At 40.3% G+C, this 20,551-nt stretch overlaps 2 protein-coding genes across 2 annotated transcripts; both read right to left on the reverse strand.

Annotated features, from left to right (window-relative positions):
- Positions 1-382: 382 nt before the first annotated feature.
- vps45 (vacuolar protein sorting 45 homolog) lies at positions 383-9,581 on the reverse strand. The gene is made up of 15 exons (XM_081375626.1): positions 9,331-9,581; positions 8,732-8,866; positions 8,588-8,648; positions 8,392-8,471; positions 8,211-8,279; positions 7,200-7,337; positions 6,933-7,043; positions 6,479-6,613; positions 6,021-6,134; positions 5,723-5,890; positions 4,176-4,334; positions 3,948-4,055; positions 3,338-3,459; positions 2,451-2,582; positions 383-1,631 (listed from the first exon to the last, which is right to left on the reverse strand). Exons 1-15 carry the CDS (start codon positions 9,421-9,423, stop codon positions 1,550-1,552), a joined length of 1,707 nt encoding a protein of 568 aa, XP_081231752.1. The 5' UTR covers positions 9,424-9,581; the 3' UTR covers positions 383-1,549.
- A 6,207-nt stretch (positions 9,582-15,788) lies between these two features.
- Positions 15,789-19,316, reverse strand: LOC308697378 (retinol dehydrogenase 12; the record flags this gene model as incomplete). Its single annotated transcript, XM_081376557.1, has 7 exons — positions 15,789-15,894; positions 16,824-17,028; positions 17,146-17,265; positions 17,662-17,823; positions 17,918-18,109; positions 18,364-18,498; positions 19,226-19,316. 7 exons carry the CDS (start codon positions 19,314-19,316, stop codon positions 15,789-15,791), a joined length of 1,011 nt encoding a protein of 336 aa, XP_081232683.1.
- Between the last annotated feature and the right edge of the window lie 1,235 nt (positions 19,317-20,551).

Consider the following 20,551-nt stretch of genomic DNA (forward strand, 5'->3'; position numbering starts at 1 on the left):
TATTTTGGGACAACACATCAAGTGTGATATAATCTGGCTAGCAAATCTACCAGGCCTTTTACTGACTCATCATAAGAAACCATTAATGTTTTTTTTTCCTGTGCTGTAAAGTCATTAAGTGGTTCAGGTCTGCCGTCGTCTGGATGATAGTGGGGATTAATGGATGTGATTAGTGAGGGAGGAAGGGGAGTTATAGTGGAGCAACCTGAACTTGTCTATGGGGGTTTAAGCTGTGGAGGTTAAAGTGATGACCTAAAAGGTCAGGGCTAAACTCTGTCTACTGGATTCAATTTAATCAGTAAATCATTTGGGATGTGTTATACAGCCTGTTGACTGAGGCTTAAGTGGTAATAAAAACGTGAAATTTTCTTTTTTTACTTTTCATTTATTGAAGGGCATCATAAAATATCATCACTTATCATGTTGTCCAGTTTATCAAGCTACAGTATGTACAAAGGCAAAGCTTAGTCCAAAAAAAAAAAAAGAGACATGCATGTACTGACACACTGAGATGCAAATACGTCAATGTTTTATACAAGGCTTTAAAGTTAGCTGATTTAAACTCTTTGTCCACCAAGACCTGTCATATTAATTGATAAAAGCCTTTGACATTAATATCAAACAGGCTGAACTGATGAGCTTTTTCATGAGCTGATGACACGCTGCAAATAAATATCCATATTCTTTTATATTTTGAAAAACATTTATTAATGTCTGGATATTTGCAGCATGCCATTTAATTCAGCTGGATAGGGCTTTTAAAAATAATAATACAAATTATAACAAATATGGTGAAACATTTTTTTTTTAAACCCGTTTGAATGATTTTTCCAGCTTTCTTGGGCACTTTTGATGCAAAATTTCACATTATTGTGCCCCAAGTTATATACACAGAGCAGCCTGTTCACTTTTTTGTTTATAGTATAGTATATATACTTATATACTTTTTTACTGAACATACAGTAGTCATCTACCCAAAAATGATCAAATGTAGCATCACCAATCCAATAAATAAAAATGCTGTCATTGTGAAGACTTTTGGGGCATTATTTACACGTGATCATAAAAGTTATGCACATTTACAGTGTTTCACATACCATTATCAACACTTTATATATGTATATATATATATGATAACACTTTACAAAACATTTCAATTCATTCACATTAGTTAGCGCATAGTCTCATGAACTAACAATGAACAAGAATTGTACAGTATGTATTAATCTAGGCTAATGTTTACAACATATTTCTGCACATATACTAACACATTTTTAACAATTCAAGTTGTTGCTTGTTCTTATGAACACGCATGAATTAAAAATAGCATAAAATAACAATAGTATATTTATTATTGTCTTATTTAAGCTGTGCAAATTGTTGTTCATTAATGTTAAAGAATTGAACCTTATTGTGCAGTGTGACCATTTTCCTCCCTAAAACTGAAACATTTGAAAGGAATGTTGGGAGAGAGAAAAAGAGGGCGAATGTGCTCAGCTCAGGGTTCAGCGGACAGACAGCACACATTAATATGAGTGATGATAACAGCTCAACGTCGGCTCTGCTGACGGCCTCGTCCTTGTGTCCGGTCTCCACCCGAACCCACTGCGAGCGTCACTTCCTCCAGGAAGCTGGAACGGAGAAGGGGAACATATTTGCGTTATAATGCATGAGTACAGTCAGCACTGGATTTGACTGTTTAAACAATCCTCAGTGGATAACAAAATGAGAAATTACAAACAGAAAGCAAAATGATCATGCAAAAGTCTAGTAGGTAAACTAGTATCTACTGTAATGGCTATAGTGTACAAACGCCACAGATCTGGTAAAATTAGGTGGATTTTATGAAGTTTAGCTAAACTAAACAACATTAAGATTCATTTAGAGTTTACATGGCAGACAATGTAAATACAGAAACAAATTAAGTAAAAATAATAATTGTAAAAGTATTATTACAATTTGAAATACAATTTTACTACTAATACCAGTTTTCTATTGTAGTATATTTTAAAATGTAATTTATTCCTGATTTTTCAGCATCATCACTCCAGTCTTCATAGTCACATGATCCTTCAGAAATCATTCTAATATGATGATTTGCTGCTCAAGAAACATTTCTGATTATAATCAATGTTGAAAATGTTTTTTTTTTCAGGATTCTTTGATGAATCGAAAGTTCAAAAGAATAAACTTTATTTGAAATGGTAATCTTTTGTAACATTATAAATGTCTTTACTGTAACATATAATTAATTTAATGCATCCTTGCAGAATAAAAGTCTTTTTTTTTTCTCTTTTTTTTTATAAAATCTTGTTGACCCCCTAAATGCTATTCTAGCGCTGATGTCACTCTGTAACCTGGATCCTATTTGAATAAGGCATTAGGGCTTGTGGATAGAGGTGAGATGGAGAAAAGAGACAAAAGCGTTGAGAGCATTTAAAAACACTGACCTCTTAGTGTTGTGAATGGCCGTGCCGCCGAGTATGATGCGCACCCCTGGCATTGTGCGGTTCAGGTTGTAAACAGTTAAAGCCTCCTCGTAAGTGGCCCCGCCAATTATGAAGACGATAATGTCTTGAGGTCTAAAGGGTGGAGACAGAGTGTGAAGGAGGACACTTCTTTAACTGCAGTCCATGTTAGAGCTGCACAATTGATTCAAACACCCACATGATCTTATTCCTTAATGACAACCAGTCGCTATGTCTAGTAAACCGTTGACATACATGTATGATCACAGCGGACATTCAAATCTGCGTTGGTGCTGCCGCTGATCCAGAGAGAGCAAAGTATGAAACAGCTTCAAAAACACTCTTTTCAACCACACAGTGTCATTATTTCTGTTACAGTAATTCAAATGATCACAGGGATTACCATTTACAGTTCAGATATAAACGCTGATGTCTATGAAAGAGATCAAAATAGAGTGAATCAACTTTTGATAGTAACTTGGCACTTCAAATGAAGATTGAATTGAATACATCATCAAGTGACTGTTATAAATTTACTTGTCTTTGAATCATTCATTCAAGAGATTGTTCAAAAAAAGCTGTTTAGTTGTCTATTCAGAATCGTGATCTCTATTTTAAACCAAAAAAAAAATCGTGATTCTCAATTTATCAGTGATCGTGCAGCTCTAGTCCATGTTTTTAATGGACAAAGATTCTGAATTGTACATGAAACAGGGCATTTAAAATGTATTTAACTGGTAAGATGTGTGAAAACAGCATTCCGTAGTGACACAGAAATTACAAAAAGCTCACATTAAATGCCTATAAGTGTGCTTGTATATTATTAATGCATGATTGTGAATGACAGTCTATTTATGTATCTGTATCACCTGTCTCTCAGAGAACTTGGCCCGAGGTAGGGGAACTGGCTGTCCTTCAAACGACCCTTGATCAGCTGATCCAGCGTGTCATGTAGAAGCGGCTGATGCTGTGTGTACACATTTTCAACTCCCTATGCAAACACACAAACAAGTTTTAAACAGAATGTGGCTTTGGCAATATGACATGTTAAACCTATAATGCCCTTTTACAAAGTCTTGATCTTGTTTTTGGGGTCTACTAGAATTGGTTTTCATGCTTGAATGAATGTCTTAAAAATTATTTTTCACATATTTTACATTGAGTATACACCTATTTTTATGCGTATTTTGCTTTTGCTTTTTTTTTTATAAATAAATAAATCACTGGATACAAACATCAAAATGCGCATACATTTAATTGTATGTACTCCCAATTGAGACATTTTTTATCCGATAAGAAGACATGCGCATAAACTACGATACGAAACATATTTGCCGAATAAATCCCTCGATGTGCAACAAAAACCTCACATGACTTTTGCCTCAACAGAGGCTGTGATTGGATAACTAGATCAGTTTTATTGCACAGCATCTCTAACATTTGTTTGATCATTCTGAAATGCGTTTCAGGGAGTTCTACCTTAAGTCCTTTGAAAAACTGCTTGGTAATGGCCACAGCATCTGAAGGAGCAATGAGGTCACTTCCTCTGACTCGTTTCCCGCCATATTCCACCATGGCCTGCACCATCTGCAGTACATGAAAGTTGCTTTCCTTTTTAATAATAGTACTAGTAATAGTAGGACTTTATCAAATTTATCTGGATCATCCATCAGTAGCAATACACTGCGACAGGACACAGTCCCTCACCTTGCGGTGTCTCTCTGACACCCCTTTGCGATTGAGGTCTTCCATCAGGCTGGGCAGAATACTGCTGCTGTGTTTCTCGTAGCGAAGCGCGTACAGCATCACCAGCCGCACAGCGTCGATCTCAGAAAGACGAGGGTTCTGCAGGAGCCGCCTCAGGCTCTGCAGGAAGAGGAACAAGGTCATTTTTAGCAACGGTGCAAGATTTACAGCACTTAACATACTGTAGGACAGGGGTCGGCAATAGGCGGCAATATTTTCTGGCCCGCCGGATTATTTTGGAAGTCCGTTTTTTTGTTTTGTTTTTTTAATCAGCCTATTTTATTTTACAATAACGGTTTACAAATAGGCCCCGTGAATCATTCGTTCAATCGTTTTTTCAAATTAAAAAAAAAACAACAACTTGCTTTTCCATTATTTATTTCCTGAACTAAAATGAAACTTGAGAAAAGCCGTAGCCGCGCGGCGATTTCACCGCCGCATACTGTGTGAAACGCCCATAAGGAATCATGCGGTGTGGGATTACATTTTAAAGTATAAAGACGGTAGCGGTCGGAACTCTGGTGTACCTACACTTTGGACGGAGCGGGCGGTCTGACTGACAATAGCCCACTCCCGACATCTTTTGACAGCGTATCCGCACTTCACTCTGACCGCTGCCTCCTCGTACTCTGAGGAGCTGTTTGGTACTGAAACCATTGTCAGTCAACAACATTCTTTTTTTGCAAGGATGTTTGAAATAGTTTGGCAGAAAATAGCCTACTTCATTTGTCAGTAGGGCAATATGGTTTTCGTTTATGTTGCTTAGAAATTTGAGTGATAGGCTTTGTCCTATTTAATTTATGTTATTTATATTTCATTCATTTTTTCTGTGACATTTTTTTTCTCTGCTGACAGTACATTGTCAAAATAATATTTATATTGACACGAACACAATTTTTGTATAGCATTTATAATTGTTATAAGCTACTTAATCTCTCTCTTTCCGTTAGAGACATTTGAATGTGAGATTCTGGAGATGTAAATTTTGCGGACCCGTCAGGTCGGGAAATAAAGCGGGTGAACACAGAGTGTATCTTAAGCGGTTGCTGAATAGAACCTTGTGGGAGCGGGACGGGAAAAAAAACAGTCCCGCGCAGACCTCCTTAAACCTTAGGTGTGTAGGCTATGTGTGTGTCCCGAATAAATAATAATAATAAAAAAGGAATAAAGTTCAAAAGTCGGACTGTAAGCGAATGAGCATGATTGCTATTCACACAATAGAGTATTTAATTTGTATCCATAGGCCTACTCCGTGTAGCTGGCCCGCCATCTACTGGCTAAAAAAAATATTGGCCTGCGGCCAAAGTTACTTGCCGACCCCTGGTGTAGGAGACCACGTTGTGGATTGACATTCACTTGGTTCAAAAGTTTGGGGTCGGTAAGATTTTTTTAATGTATTTGAAAGAAGTCTCTTATGCTTACCAAAACTGCATTCATTTGATTAAAAAAAAAAACTGTAAAAATAGTGATATTGCACTTTGTGATTAGACTGCGTGTCAAACTCTGACCTGTTGTGCATTGGAGTGGTCACTCTGGCAGGCCAACTCCTGCTCCACCTCTGACACCTCCATCAGCTGTCTTTCACTGACCAGCCGGGACAGCTCCCCAACCACGGTCACGTGCTTTGAGACCGTGCCCGACATTTTCTTAAACTGGGGGTAGTTGTCCACAAATGCCTACAAAGGGGGGGAGAACATGGTCATAATACTGTAACACAATAATACAAGTTCTGGATCAGGGGTCTTCACGGTTCACTCCTCATATAAGATGATGTGCTACAGTGAACAGTATTATTGGTCTGCTCACCTTCATGTCAGATATTGACTCTAATTTCTGTTGGTCCTTGGGCTTTTTCTTCTGAAAATCCTCCATCAGGTTCTTAATGTTTGTTCCAATCTCACCAAAATTCAGGTACAAGTTCTTATTAAGAGAAAGAGAAAGAAAACAACATATAGTGTGGGGTCCAAAAGTCTCAGATCACTAAAACGAAAGGCTCTTCCTTTTGCTTTTATCACAGTTTCTAAGGAGTTGCACATGGACAAGTCACAAATTTGCTTATTTAACTAGTCACCTAGACATATTGTATAACATAATGTTTCTTTGTTTAAAATTTTTCAACAAAAAAAGTATTACAAGACTTTGTTGTGTGCATCTTTGAAATTAAAATCTACTTTGTGAATACTTTCATGATGTATTACATTCTTTAATGGAATCTGTTTATGTACTTCAAACAAAAAGACAATATTTTCAACAATGTTACTCACATTTGCATAAAACTCATCATTTTCTGCAGACAAGACCACCTCCCGTAGGTCCTTACTGATTCCAGGCACTCTGGACAGGTCTATGCGGTTGTTATTGAGGCCCAGTAGCTCATGAACCATGGCCTGATACGTCCACTAGAGGAAGCAAATGCATGCACATGTAGAATTTGCTGCAATTTCAGCACACTAAATCATTATGTAATATTAATTTTGTTGCAGTAACATTTTTTTTTTTTTCAGTAAATCCAAGCAGGACGCACTGGCTCCTATAAATCTCACAGCAAAGAAAAATAATAAAAAGCATAATATTTAATGTCTAACACGGTTTTAGCAGTTTTCTAACATAATCCAGAATAAAACCATGGGCTCTATCTCCCTCTGGTGGTCAGGACTGGGATTTTGCATACAGACCTTGTTCTGTAATATGAGATTATTAAGAGACATAATTTCTTGCCTGGTTGAGAAGGGGAGTAATGGCATCATCACTTCTGTCTAAAATCAGGAGAAGAGGAGGTACTTCTGTTTTTCTGAAGTCAAACAGTTCATACTCCTTAGTAATGATTTGCTGTGGGAAACACAAACAGATCATTAGTCAATACATTTTTTTCCATGAAGAAAATCTATAGAGTAAATCAAATTATAAAAGAATTACCTGTTCACCAATAGGTCAAAGATAATGGATACTACAGATCTATGATACAATTACAAAATGAAGTCTTACTTTGACGCTCTCTGCCAGCCTTTTGGACATGTCAGAAGAGAGCTGGTAGCGGATCATGGGGCATTTCTTCAGGGCCAGCAGCACTGATGTCAAACCCTGAGTGACACGAGGCAGTACACTGGGCTCCCAACTGCGACCCTATACACACGCACAGAAATATTCACAGAGAGCCTAAAACAGAGGGATTCGTGCTCACAAGAGAGCCGACGATAGTTGTGAGATAATGATTAACTTAAAGGGATATTTCACCGCTGGAAAGATGAATGTGTATTTAAATTGGGTCATTTATGTAGTAGAAATGTGAAATTATTTTAGAAGTTGGTGCCTTCTAGACTGAGAAAAGCCAGAAAATGTATTTTTGGCTCATGTGGATGAAAGACAACAACTCCCAGAATGCACTTGCTTCGCTGCCCTACAAGGACACTCCCAAGCCACGCCTACCGGTTACAGAGGGCAGTATCAGAAGAAATTATACAACTAGGCTACTAGTCGACTCGAAACTGAAAAGACGGCGTTTTATCGTGAGATCCCCCTATGGGCGGATTGAAGACATGCGGGATGAGCTCCTCCTACTGGCTGGAGTCTCTCGCCTCTGGACAGAAAAGCCTCCGATGAGCTAAATGACGATTTTTGCGTCATCTGAGTTTTTTTTCCAGACACACAAAACAGAAATCTCTCGTCTCAGGGGGACATGAGGGAGGGAAGCAAGGTCACTCGAAAATACTACCGGGTTTCTACTGATACAAAGCTCAATGCTAATCTGTGAAGTATCCCTTTAAATTAAATAAAAAGACTTCAAGCAGCACAAGTACGTTATTAGATCTTGTAAACTAATTTACATGTTCTGCACCAGTTTTTGGTTTAGCATCATAACATACCTTAATCCCTAATAAATAACAAAAAAAGTATATTTAAAGGGGTCCTATTAGGTTTTTTTTTTTTTTTTTACATTTCCAACTTACTTAGTTGAAACTAGTTACCTATTTTCCTATTAAAAAACAAAAATCTTACCCTGGATACTCCTTGAAGGTTGAGGGAGAAAAGATGAGGGTTCACAGCAATGAAATCTCCATAGAACTCCTAGAGTAACAACATTTTTTAGTAAGATTGCTAACATTTTGTAGACACTATATGGAAAGCATATTTATGAATCAATTATGAAGAAGACTTAATTAAAAAGAAGAAGGCCCACCTGCACTTCTGCAACTACTTCCTGTTCATCTGCCTCAGCCAAAACTTTTATCTCACTCTTACTGATCACGTTACTGAAATCTGCACAGAATAAGTCCTAAAGTCAGTGAAAGTGCATCTTCTGACCACACTTATTCTGCAAACTCATCCATAAGAGGTAAATTGATGCAACACTCTAATATATTTCTGGTACTCACAGATGAAATAGACACTATACTTGGGCCGACGAAGCTCTTGAATCAGATGCTCTACGTTCTCCTGAAAGTAGAGACATTCAAGTAGCCTATGAAATAACCTGGAAATACAGTCTAAATCTATATATAAGAGACCATGATAAAAACCTTAGTTGGCCGGAGAAAGCAGATCGCTTTAAGGTGCTTCATGTTGTCTCGGTTTTGTGAGTCAATGCGCTCAAAAAGGTAGACCTCCTTCTGCAGGATCTCAGACTGAGTGTAGACCACACTCACAATACTGGTCTGTAAAGAAACAGAGGAAGAGTAAAGAGAACAAGCAAGCAATGTTTTGACCACTATTAGTCACTGCAACACTAATATTACTTTTGCAACACAGACCTCTACTTTAAAAAGAAATTAGAGTTACATTTGGTTATAGGGATTGCTCACCCAAAAAATAAAGTATTGCCATCATTGACTCACCCTAATTTTGTTCCAAACCTGTATGAGTTTCTGTCTAGTTTCCAACATTCTTTACATCGTATTTTGTGTTCAACAGAAGAAAGAAACTCATAGCAGCTAATGGTTTGGAACAACTTGAGGGTGAGTAAATTATGGCAAAACTTTCATTATTGGATGAACTATCCCTTTAAGACACATGACAGGCAACAAGACAGCAAAACCAACTTACAGTACTAGATTATCAGTGGCTTAAGCACATCTGCGCTTTTATGTTTGAACTGTTAAAATTGTTTAAATTCACTCACCGTCTCCTTGTCCATCAGCAGCACCTTCATCCCGGGTCCGCTGCTCTCTATCATTTTAGAAATGTACTGCTTGACAGCCAGAGTCACGTTCATTTTTTCGTTTTATATGTGTTCTAACTGTCAGTGAAAATGGTTCAAATTATCGAATCGTCTCAAAGTTGTTTAACTAATGATAAACGGCGCTTTTCATCAGTAAACTCCCGCATACAAAATACTGTTGACAATGGGAGACAGACAACTCACTGGGCTTCCTACTACTTCCGGTGTACACGAGTATTCGGTCCGCCTCTGATTTGGGATCTGTTGTAGTTCAATCGATCTGCCTGTCTTGCGGGTTCAATTTACTAGGTCAACTGATCTGGTAACAGTTCGTAAAGCATGAACAATATCCCATAATTCAAGGCTGCTACGTAAAACGGAGTAAATAAAACGCCATATTGGTAAGGGCTCGTTCCTGAGCGTAATTTCACCTGTGGTGTTTTTTTTTTACTAACTTCTGTGCCAACGTCTTTTATGTGTTTTATAGCATGATTACTTAAATAATTATCTCAGTAAATTTTATTAATCACCAAAATAAATACTTAAAAAAAATATTATCAGCTTTAAAATGTTGGTTGAGTGTCGGATTCGTGAAAGAATTCATTTGAAAGAATCGACTCAACCAGACGACCTCTCTATATCGCTGTATTTTACCAGCTTCTAATGCATTATTTATTGGTTTATGTGATTTATAGCATGATTACATAGTTATGATCTCTTTAAACTTGTATTAATCATAAAAAGAAATGCTAAAAACAATTTCATTACCAGCTTTAATATGTTGGTTCAGTGAGTCAGTGCTCGGATCAATTTAGTCGGTTTCGTAAAATAATTGATTTAAAAGATTCGACTCATCATTCATCATAAAAGAATGATAAGGAATTGGACATCGCTATTACAAACCATCATGTTTACACACAGCGTACACAACAAGGGGACAGGAGAGGTGTCATTCAGTAAATGGGAAATTCTGCGTTATTTATTTGAAAATTTAACTCAAATATTTTGTTGGAAATTTAAAAGTAGGCCTAATATGTTACTTTACTAGTTACTTGAAAGTAATTTGATTACGTACTTGCGTTACTTAATGCTTAACTGCTAACTGAAAATTAATTTATGGCTGTTGTTTTTCCCCAAAATATCATTGTTACAATAATATGATTTCATTTAAAATTTTATTATCATCAAAAGATAAATACTGGTTTAAGTGCAGTGTTTGTGTCACGGAGTGCGCGTCTTCACCCCTCTCCGGTCTCATTCGCTCCTTGTCACCTGAGTTCTAGAACTGCAATTCCCATCCTTCCCCCCTGCTATCATTAGTTCCCAGCCCTGCCTGGTTAATTCCCAGGCATCTGTGTTAATCACACACCAACAACAGCTGGCCAAGTTAACGAATCTCACCGAAGAACTTGTGAGGTCCATTCATACCCTCACTCTGCAGAGCGCGGCCGCTAATTCAGCTCAAGCTCCCGCTGCACCTGTGCACGTCACATCAAGCGTGAGTACGGCTTCAAGCAATCCCAAATTATCCCTACCTGAGAAGTTTAATGGCTCACCAGCTGCCTGTAAAGGATTTCTGTTGCAGTGTGAATTATTCGTCAGCCAGCAACCCCAGCTTTATCCCAATGACGCGTCCCGCGTTTCATTCATCTGCTCATTGCTCACCGGGAGGGCGTTGGAGTGGGCGACTGCTCTCTGGTCTGGTGGTCATCATACCTTTCCCTCCTTTAATGTGTTTATGTCTCAATTCAGAGAGGTATTTGAACATCCCGCTGGCGGTAAGGAACCAGGGGAACAACTCCTCACGTTAAGTCAAGGGAATTCCACCGCGGCTGATTACACGCTTTCCTTCCGCACCCTGGCAGCACAGACGGGGTGGACTGAGGCACCACTTAAACTGCTGTATCGAAGGGGGCTGCAAACGCATCTGCAAGGGGAATTGGCTTGTCGCGACGATGGGATGTCCCTCGGAGAACTTATGGAGCTCGCCATTCGTCTCGACAACCTCATCCGCTCCCGACGCACGCCTCTCACATCCAGTCTTTTCTCTCATCCTTCTTCCGGCACGTAGTACGAGCCCATGCAGGTCGGCTTCACACATCTCACCACGGAGGAACGTGAGAGAAGGATGCGGAATAAATTATGCCTGTACTGTGGCCAAGCCGGTCATCAGAGAGCTTCATGTCCCGTGAGATCCAGATCCAGTGATACTTCTGCGGTGAGTCCTTTGATTAATTCTCCCCGTTCTCTCACCATCGAAGTTTCATTGTATTTTAATGAAAATAGTTGTGAAACAAGAGCTTTAATTGACTCTGGTGCCGCTGGTAATTTTGTCGATTTGGAGTTTGCCTTGTCTAAAAATATCTTTCTCATTCCTTGTGAGTCTCATGTGGCAGTGGCTGCTCTGGATGGACGCCCCCTGGGGACAGGGGAGGTACAATACATCACACAGCCTCTGATGCTCAACTTCGGGTCTCGTCACACGGAGAGAATTCAGTTGTACACGATTAACTCGCCCCTTCATCCTGTGATTTTGGGATTGCCATGGCTGGAGAGACATAACCCTCTCATTTCCTGGGTCGACAGGAGAATCACTCAATGGTCCCCTTTCTGTCACACCCACTGCTTGCCTGCTCTCTATGGTCCTGAATCTAACCACAGTTCCCCCGAGAGAGTGAATCTGCAAGGAATTCCCGCTGTATATCATGATCTTGCCCAGGCTTTCAGCGAGAGAGAGGCTTCACTTTTACCCCCGCACCGGTCCAGTGACTGCGCTATTGAACTTCTACCTGGAGCCGTTCCCCCACACGGCCGTGTGTATCCACTTTCGCAACCAGAGACTGAGGCCATGAGATTGTATATCGAGGAACAGCTTGCTAAGGGATTTATCACCTCTTCCACATCTCCGGCGTCCGCGGGGTTTTTCTTCGTCAAGAAGGACGGGAGTCTTCGGCCCTGCATCGATTTCCGTGGTCTCAATGAGGTAACTGTGAAATATCGATATCCTCTGCCTTTAGTCCCTGCAGCCCTGGAGATGCTTCGCTCAGCCCGGTACTTCACCAAATTGGATTTGAGGAACGCCTACAACCTCATTCGCATACGGAGGGGTGACGAGTGGAAGACGGCCTTTTCTACAACCACAGGCCACTATGAGTACCGGGTAATGCCCTTCGGGCTGTCCAATAGTCCTTCTGTGTTCCAGTCTTTCGTTAATGAGGTCTTCCGGGACATGCTGAATCAGAGAGTTATTGTTTATATTGATGATATCTTGATTTTTTCAGAGACCCTCGAAGCTCATGTACGGGACGTGCGTGCAGTTCTTAAACGTTTGATTGAGAATCAGCTATACGCCAAAACTCAGAAGTGTGAGTTTCATCAGACTCGGATCACCTTCCTGGGATATGTCATCAGCGCCGAGGGGGTTCTCATGGATGACAGCAAGGTCAAAGCCGTGGTCGACTGGCCTCAACCTTCTTCTGTGAAGGAATTACAGCGATTTCTGGGGTTCGCCAACTTTTATCGTAGGTTTATTCGTAACTTCAGTCTCATTGTGGCTCCCCTCACATCTCTTCTCCAGGGCGGGAGGCGCTTCCGGTGGTCTTCTGAGTGCACTGCAGCGTTTAATCAGCTGAAGGAGAGATTCACTGCCGCACCCATCCTCCATCATCCAGACCCGGAGAGGGAGTTTGTCGTGGAGGTTGACGCCTCGAACACTGGAGTGGGTGCGATCCTGTCCCAACGTCACGGTAATCCCCCGAGAATGTTTCCCTGTGCCTTTTACTCCCGCAAGTTAAGCCCGGCAGAGCGCAACTATGATGTGGGTGACCGGGAGCTTCTAGCCATGAAGGCTGCCCTGGAGGAATGGAGGCACTGGTTGGAGGGGGCACGTCAACCTTTCACCGTCCTCACAGACCACCGAAATCTTGAGTACATCAGGTCCGCCAAGCGTTTGAATGCTCGTCAGGCTCGCTGGTCACTATTTTTCTCTCGCTTCAATTTCAGGATCACGTACAGACCTGGGTCCAAGAACGGGAAGGCTGATGCTCTGTCTCGTCAGTTCGAGGATTTCAACGAAATCACCAAGCCAGAACCCATCCTGCCTCCCACTCTGATCGTGGCACCTGTGCAGTGGGATATCATCTCGGAGGTCACTGAGGCTCAACAAGCTCTTCCTGTACCACCCGAGTGTCCTGTGGACCGCCTTTTCGTGCCTCTCGAGCTCCGTGAGCGGGTGCTTCAATGGGTTCACTGCACACCCAGTGCGGGACATCCAGGTATCTCTGCTACTGTACAGTTAGTCTCCAACCGCTTCTGGTGGTCCACACTCCGGGCTGATGTTATCAAATTTATCCATCAATGTTCCACCTGTAACACAGTCAAATCTTCCCACCTTAAACCTGCCGGTCTCTTACAGCCACTTCCTGTTCCTCAACGCCCGTGGTCCCACATCTCTGTGGATTTCGTAACAGATTTACCTCCGTCTCAGGGATTTACCACAGTGCTGTCGGTCGTGGATCGCTTCTCCAAGTCCTGTCGTTTCATCCCCCTTAGGGGTCTACCTACTGCCATGCAGACTGCGGAGGAACTTCTCAATCATGTATTTCGTCTGTTTGGTATCCCCGAGGACATTGTCTCCGACCGTGGTCCTCAGTTCACTTCCCGTGTGTGGAATGGACTCTGCTCCAAACTCAACATCAACGTCAGCCTCACCTCTGGATACCACCCTCAGTCTAACGGACAGGCTGAACGGGTGAACCAGGACCTCATTCGGTTTCTGCGGACATACTGTTACGAGAACCAACAGGACTGGAGTCGATTCTTGGTCTGGGCAGAGTACGCCCAAAATTCCCTGGTTAAGCCTGCCACTGGTCTAACGCCCTTCCAATGCGTCTTAGGTTTTCAACCCCCTCTCTTCCCGTGGTCAGGAGAGCCGTCAGACCTCCCTGCGGTGAATACGTGGTTGCAACGCAGCGAGGCCACTTGGAATACCGCTCATGTCCATTTGCAACGTGCCATCCGCCACTTTCGACTGCATGCTGATCGAAGGAGACGTGAGGGTCCTCGGTATAGGCCCGGACAGTGGGTGTGGCTTTCTACCCGTGATCTGCGTTTGAGGCTCCCAAGCAAGAAGTTATCCCCACGCTTCATTGGGCCCTTCAAGATTCTTCGGCAGATCACTCCGGTCTCGTTTCGTTTGGCTCTCCCAGCACATTATAGAATCTCACCTACCTTTCATATGTGTCTTTTCAGACCCGCTGCCGCTCCCAGGAGAGAGGAGGTCCAGGAGGGGGTCGGTTCCATGCAGGCTCCCCCAATTGAGGTCGGAGGCGAGGAGGCGTACCGGGTACGAGATATCCTGGACTCCAGACGTCGCGGCGGGGTACTGCAATACTTGATTGACTGGGAGGGCTATGGCCCTGAAGAACGTTCCTGGGTCCGGTCTCAGGACGTCCTGGATCCTGCTCTTCTTACCACCTACCATCAGACTCACCCAGATCGTCCTGCTCCAAGACCCCGTGGGAGACCCCGTCGTCATTCAGGTCCTCGCTTCCGGAGCCGCTCGCAGGGTGGGGGCTCTGTCACGGAGTGCGCGTCTTCACCCCTCTCCGGTCTCATTCGCTCCTTGTCACCTGAGTTCTAGAACTGCAATTCTCATCCTTCCCCCCTGCTATCATTAGTTCCCAGCCCTGCCTGGTTTTTCCACTCAGCATCATCATATCCACCTGTTAATCATTATCCACCCTTTATCCGGACTGCCTTGTTCTTTGTTTCTTTGTGAAGTGTTATTTTGCCACGCTGCATGTTGCTACGTGTTTCCTTGTGTTTTATGCTCAGTGCTTCCTTGTTTCGTTACCTGCTTCAATAAAGTTCTGCAGATGGATCCGACTGCCTCTACTTCATCATTACAGATTGGTCCAATTCAGTTGGATTCATAAACTAATTCAGTTTAAAGATTTGAATTCATTGTAAACGATTTGGACATGAATCGAACATCAGGACTACAGGCACTTAACTTTCACTGTATTTTACCAGTGACTAATCCTAAAATTGATGTGTGTTATTTGATTTTATTTAGGTTACAAATAAAGATATAATTTTATAAAACCTTTATTAATCATCAAATGAGATACTTCAAAACAGGTTTAAAATGACAAATGATGAGACAAATATCAATTATCTTACATTTATACTGCCATGTGCAAGACATTGGGATTACTACAGTACTGATACAGACAAAAACACCATTCAGACTCTGGCTTCTTTTATATAGTTGATTAAACCACTAATATTTAAATTAAATACAGCTTTCATTATAAAAAAAACTTCAAAGATAGAAAATATGATCTGAGTGTTGCTAGCTGCATACAAAGCATTCCTGTGTAGGCATGGTATTATTAATAGAGCTTGGTGGAGTGTTGTCAGTTCTCTTCGTGGTATCCCACAAGCTTTGCACTTATTTCCCATAATCGCAGAGCAGCAAGATCATCTTTACCTTCAGGAGCTGGTTCCTTCAGCTTACAATCACTGTAAAAAGATCGCATTATCATCCAGTGTCAAGCAGAATTGTTAGAAACAGAAAAATGTAAAATCTTTAGAGAAATTACAATACAAACCCGTTACACTAATGATGTAAAGGCTTAGGTCATGTGAATAATAATATTAAAGGTGTCCTATATGCTTTCTTAAATTTTTAACTCTCTTTAGAGTGTAATGTTGCTGTTTGAGCATGAAAAAGATCTGCAAAGTTACAAAGCACAAAGTCAATCTAAAAGGAGTAAAGGCCCATTCACACCAAGAATGATAACTATAAAGATAACTATATTAGCATCCAGACCAGTGGACGATATCGTTCTGTTAATTCTAAGAGTGTGCTTGTCTGCCGCTTTAAATGCTTGAGCTTGTTGCAGCAGGATGGATTCTGATTGGCTGTCAATGTTTTTATCGTTCATCAGCTGGATAAAATCATTCTGAAGGTGATTCTTTCTCTGTGCCGTTATCGTTATAGTTGTAATGTAACCTCTGCTATTCTTTAACATTGAGAATGATTTTTAGAACTATGTCTTTATTGTTATCTTTAAAGTTATCGTCCTTGGTGTGAACGTGCATTTATTCTCTATATCAGTGCGCACTGTATTTGAACTCCCTGAAGCGCCTCCATTGTAGTCTTCAGATTTCTTTCAGGAATGAACACGTCACAATGTTCCTCATTGAAATATTTACCGCTATTTCCTGGTTGAGTTAGTTAGTGGTCAGTTGAAACTCGCAGTTATGTTAAGGCGCGTTACATTCCCCCAAACACGCTCGAACCAGTTGACCAATCACAACACACTAATCCAACCGACCAATCAGAGAACATTATGCTTTTCAGAAGGAGGGGCTTCATAGAGACAGGAACTAAACAGAGCGTTACAAAAACAAAATCAAGGCATGATAGGCCCTCTTTAACAGCTCACCTGAAATAGCAGCCACTGTGAGACTCCAACCCCTCAGCAACCGCACAGTAGATGGACGTCTGAGCACCTTGTTTGGGGGTTTTCATCAGTAAAAGAGCAGGGAAAGACAACAGGGCACTGAGCAGAGGGTAGCGGGTCTGCACGTAACGTCCCAGTTCAGTGCGGATTACTCCAGGGTGAAGGGAGTACACAGTTACACCAGACCCTAATAAAAAACAGAGCAGGATTAAACAAGGATAATGTAGGGAAAATACAATATGCATTTTTAAATCAGTGTTTTTGCAGCATTTTTTTTATGTTTGAACGTGATGAGCGCACAAACCTTTAATCCTCCGTGCTAACTCGCGTGTAAACAGCAGGTTGGCAAGTTTGCTCTGCCTGTAGCTGACCAGGGAATCGTACGGTGTCTTGTTGAAGTTAAGGTCGTCAAAGTTGATCTTACCTATAGAGAAAGGTCATCGGACTGAAATATGTTGTATGGATAAAAGTCTCATGCATCTTTGCAATAATGTTTACAAATGACACAGAAGAGATGTATATATCGTTACCATATCAGTTATTGGTCAATGCAAGAACAAGTTTAGATATTTAATTGTGAAAAAAGGGGCAAATGAGCATTTACAACATTTGCTCTCATCTAACATTCACTTAAAGTTCATCCTTAAAAACATTACTAATTTAATAACACTCTTTCCATTGCACAAAAGTTTCTTTAGATTTTTAAGAACTGATCACTGACAGATTCTTTATGGTTAATCTATGGCATCACTATGAAAAACTTTCTTTGGAACCTTCTTTTAGAATATCTAAAAGGCATGATGTTAATATGGGGTTTTACCTCCTTTGTGAGCAATACTGGATACATTGATAACTCGACTTGGACTAGACTTCTTCAGCATGTCCAGGAGCAGAACAGTCAGGAGGAAATGGCCCAAATAATTGACAGCAAACTGGGTTTCATAGCCATCCTCAGTGAGGCTTTTAGGGCACATCATCACTCCTAGTATAGGTTTGTCAATACAAAATGTATAATATTTAACAATACAGCTAAAAGCACAGTGTGATTTGCTGATTTATGAAGTCAAATGTCTCACCAGCGTTGTTAATAAGTATATCCAGTCTGTCCTCAGTGGCAGTGTATTCATGCACAAACTGCCGTACGGAGAACAGAGATGCCAGGTTCAAGTGCCGAACTACTATGTTGCCATTTCCTGTAGATCTGCGAATCTCTGCTGCAGCCTTTTCTGCTCTTGAAAGATCTCGACAAGCCATCACAACCCGAGCCCCTGAGAAAAAACCCCAGAAAATATTCAGTCTGACCTAAAAAACTCCAAAATTTCTTTACTCTTATAAAGATAAAGGTTCTTTATTGGCATTGATGGTTCCATGAAGAACCTTTAACATCCATGGAACCTTTCCATTGCTCAAAGGGTTCTTTATAGTGGAAAAAGGTTCTTTAGATTATTAAAATGTTATTTACAAAAGGGTTCTTTTAAGAACTGTTTGGGGAACCAAAAAGTGTGTGAAATGCAGCGTTTACCTCTCATGGCCATGTCACGTGCCGTCTCTTTTCCAATCCCAGTGTTGGCGCCAGTAATGACGACTGTCTTTCTATCCAGTCGCACGCGACAGCGGCACACTCCACCTGCAATCCATTTTCTCAGCAGAACCAAACCTATTTTTGAAGAAAATCCATTTGTGAAAGAACACATTCTTCCAGTCGAAACCAGGGAAATTCTACATGCAGAAAATACAGACTTTTAAAAATCTAAACATAAGGGCAACAGCCAGCTCTCCAGCAGTGTTTCCAACCACATCTGTTTAGATCTTTAAAAGTCTGTATTTTCTGAAATGTATATTTTCTGTACATTGAAATGTCTGCAATCGCTGTTAAAACAAATGACCAACCAAATCCTATAACTATTATAGTATTTATAAACCTTTTGAATAAGCTATTATTTTTATATTTTCAGTTTTCATTTTAGTTTTAGTAATTTAGTTGTGCTTTTCTAAATATATCTATTTAGCCTTGATTTATTTTTATTTTAATTTTAGTTTAAGTAATTTTAGTACTTCTATATATATATATACAGTATATATATATATATATATATATATATATATATATATATATATACATAATAGATTTGGTATTACAATCATGTTTTTTGTAGTAAAAAAACACAGCCTCTGAATTCTAATCTCTAATTCTGTTATCCCTTAAGCTACATCATGTACCTCTTGAGCCACAACATTGTACCTTCTGAACAGCGCTGAAACTGTGCTGTTTATAATATTCTACAATACATTATGGAAGAAATTGTATTAGTTCATAACTGACTGAAATGTTGTTTCAGCCCACTAAAAGTTAGAATGAGAGGAAATGACATTATGTAACTTACTAATAGCTGTGACCGCAGTTACTGTGCCGTACTGGGCGAGACGATTTGCCTTCAGTTCCTCCCACATTTGAGTGGCTGCAGAGAGATGCATGTCATCCACTGTGATGCGCTGTCAGCTCTGCTTTCATTTTATTTTCTGTCATACAGTACTAAACTCTTTTCTTTGTTTATAAAAAAAGCTGTGGTTTCTAGTGCACGGCCACCATCAAGCTCAGTGCCGGCTAACACGTCTAATCGCCCCGCGTTCAGGGCTGGGTTAAGGTTTTATAAGAAGATTAAGTCAAGATCATGTTAGATTCCATGGCTTACAGTCAGACAGAAACGCGAAAAACAAAACCAATGACCAAAACAATTTCCACTACTATAGCAGATAATAGTAGCGCAAGCCTTTTCATTAGAAGCTAAAGTCTAGTCTAAATTTAAGATGTGACTTAATGTGAGGCATTTAAAAACAGCTTTCTGATATATTAAGCTATAACAGCTTTTTGGGGATGTTTTATGGGTCATGTGCCCTCCCCTCCCTCTTATGGCCTTATTCAGTTGTTTGGCACTATTGTGGTGATTTTATTGTATTACCTGATCAGAAGTATGGGAATGTTTGGCAAGTCAGACAATAGGTGTTATATTGGATTTGTCAGAGACAGTGTTGATTAAATTAGTTTAAATGTCATGTGTTTTAAATTGTGCTTGCCTTTCTTAACCTATTGTTACAGCCATGTAAACAAGACACACTGTACATGCATATGACCTACTTTTTTATTTTTATAAAGTCCCAGGCTAAAAAAAGGTTCCAATTTATTTACTTGACTACTAGTGCAAGCAGTGTGTGCAGCAGTGATTTGTTTTTGTTTTTTACCTACAACAATACACACAGTTTAATGACCGTAATGATGTGAATTTTGAAACTGCCTTGTTTTAAAACATAAAGTGCTAAATTGCTAGTCTACGTTTAAAAAAAACAACACCAAAAGATTACAATTTCACAACCAAGGTAAGATTGTGGATACTTTATGTTACTTATGAACAAAACAGATCTTGTTTAGAATGTTTTAAAATCAAAACTGACATTCTTAAAACCCCAATAGAAAAGGAATTCTCAAGGGGAAGCCATCTTGTCTAAAATGCTAATTCTGTTCTTGGTTGTGGCAATTGCGAGTTAAAGTCGGAATTGTGAGATTTAAACTCGCAATTGCTAGTTATAAGGTCATAATTGCAAGAAATAGTCATAATTGCGACATATAAACTCGCACTACGAGAAATAAAGTCAGAATTGTGAGATATAAACTCGCAACTCCGAGTTAAAAAGTCAAAATTTCGAGTTATAAA

The sequence above is a fragment of the Scardinius erythrophthalmus genome (assembly GCF_964197995.2).
Source record: "Scardinius erythrophthalmus genome assembly, chromosome: 10".
Lineage (NCBI taxonomy): Eukaryota > Metazoa > Chordata > Actinopteri > Cypriniformes > Leuciscidae > Scardinius > Scardinius erythrophthalmus.

Coding starts and splice junctions, on each gene's coding strand:
- vps45 (XM_081375626.1), bottom strand. CDS start 9,423: ATGAACGTGACTCTGGCTGTCAAGCAGTACATTTCTAAAATGATAGAG. Junction 6,614..6,932: donor TTACTCCCCTTCTCAACCAG/GCAAGAAATTAT, acceptor TGCTTCCTCTAG/TGGACGTATCAGGCCATGGT. Junction 1,632..2,450: donor GCCATTCACAACACTAAGAG/GTCAGTGTTTTT, acceptor TCTCCGTTCCAG/CTTCCTGGAGGAAGTGACGC.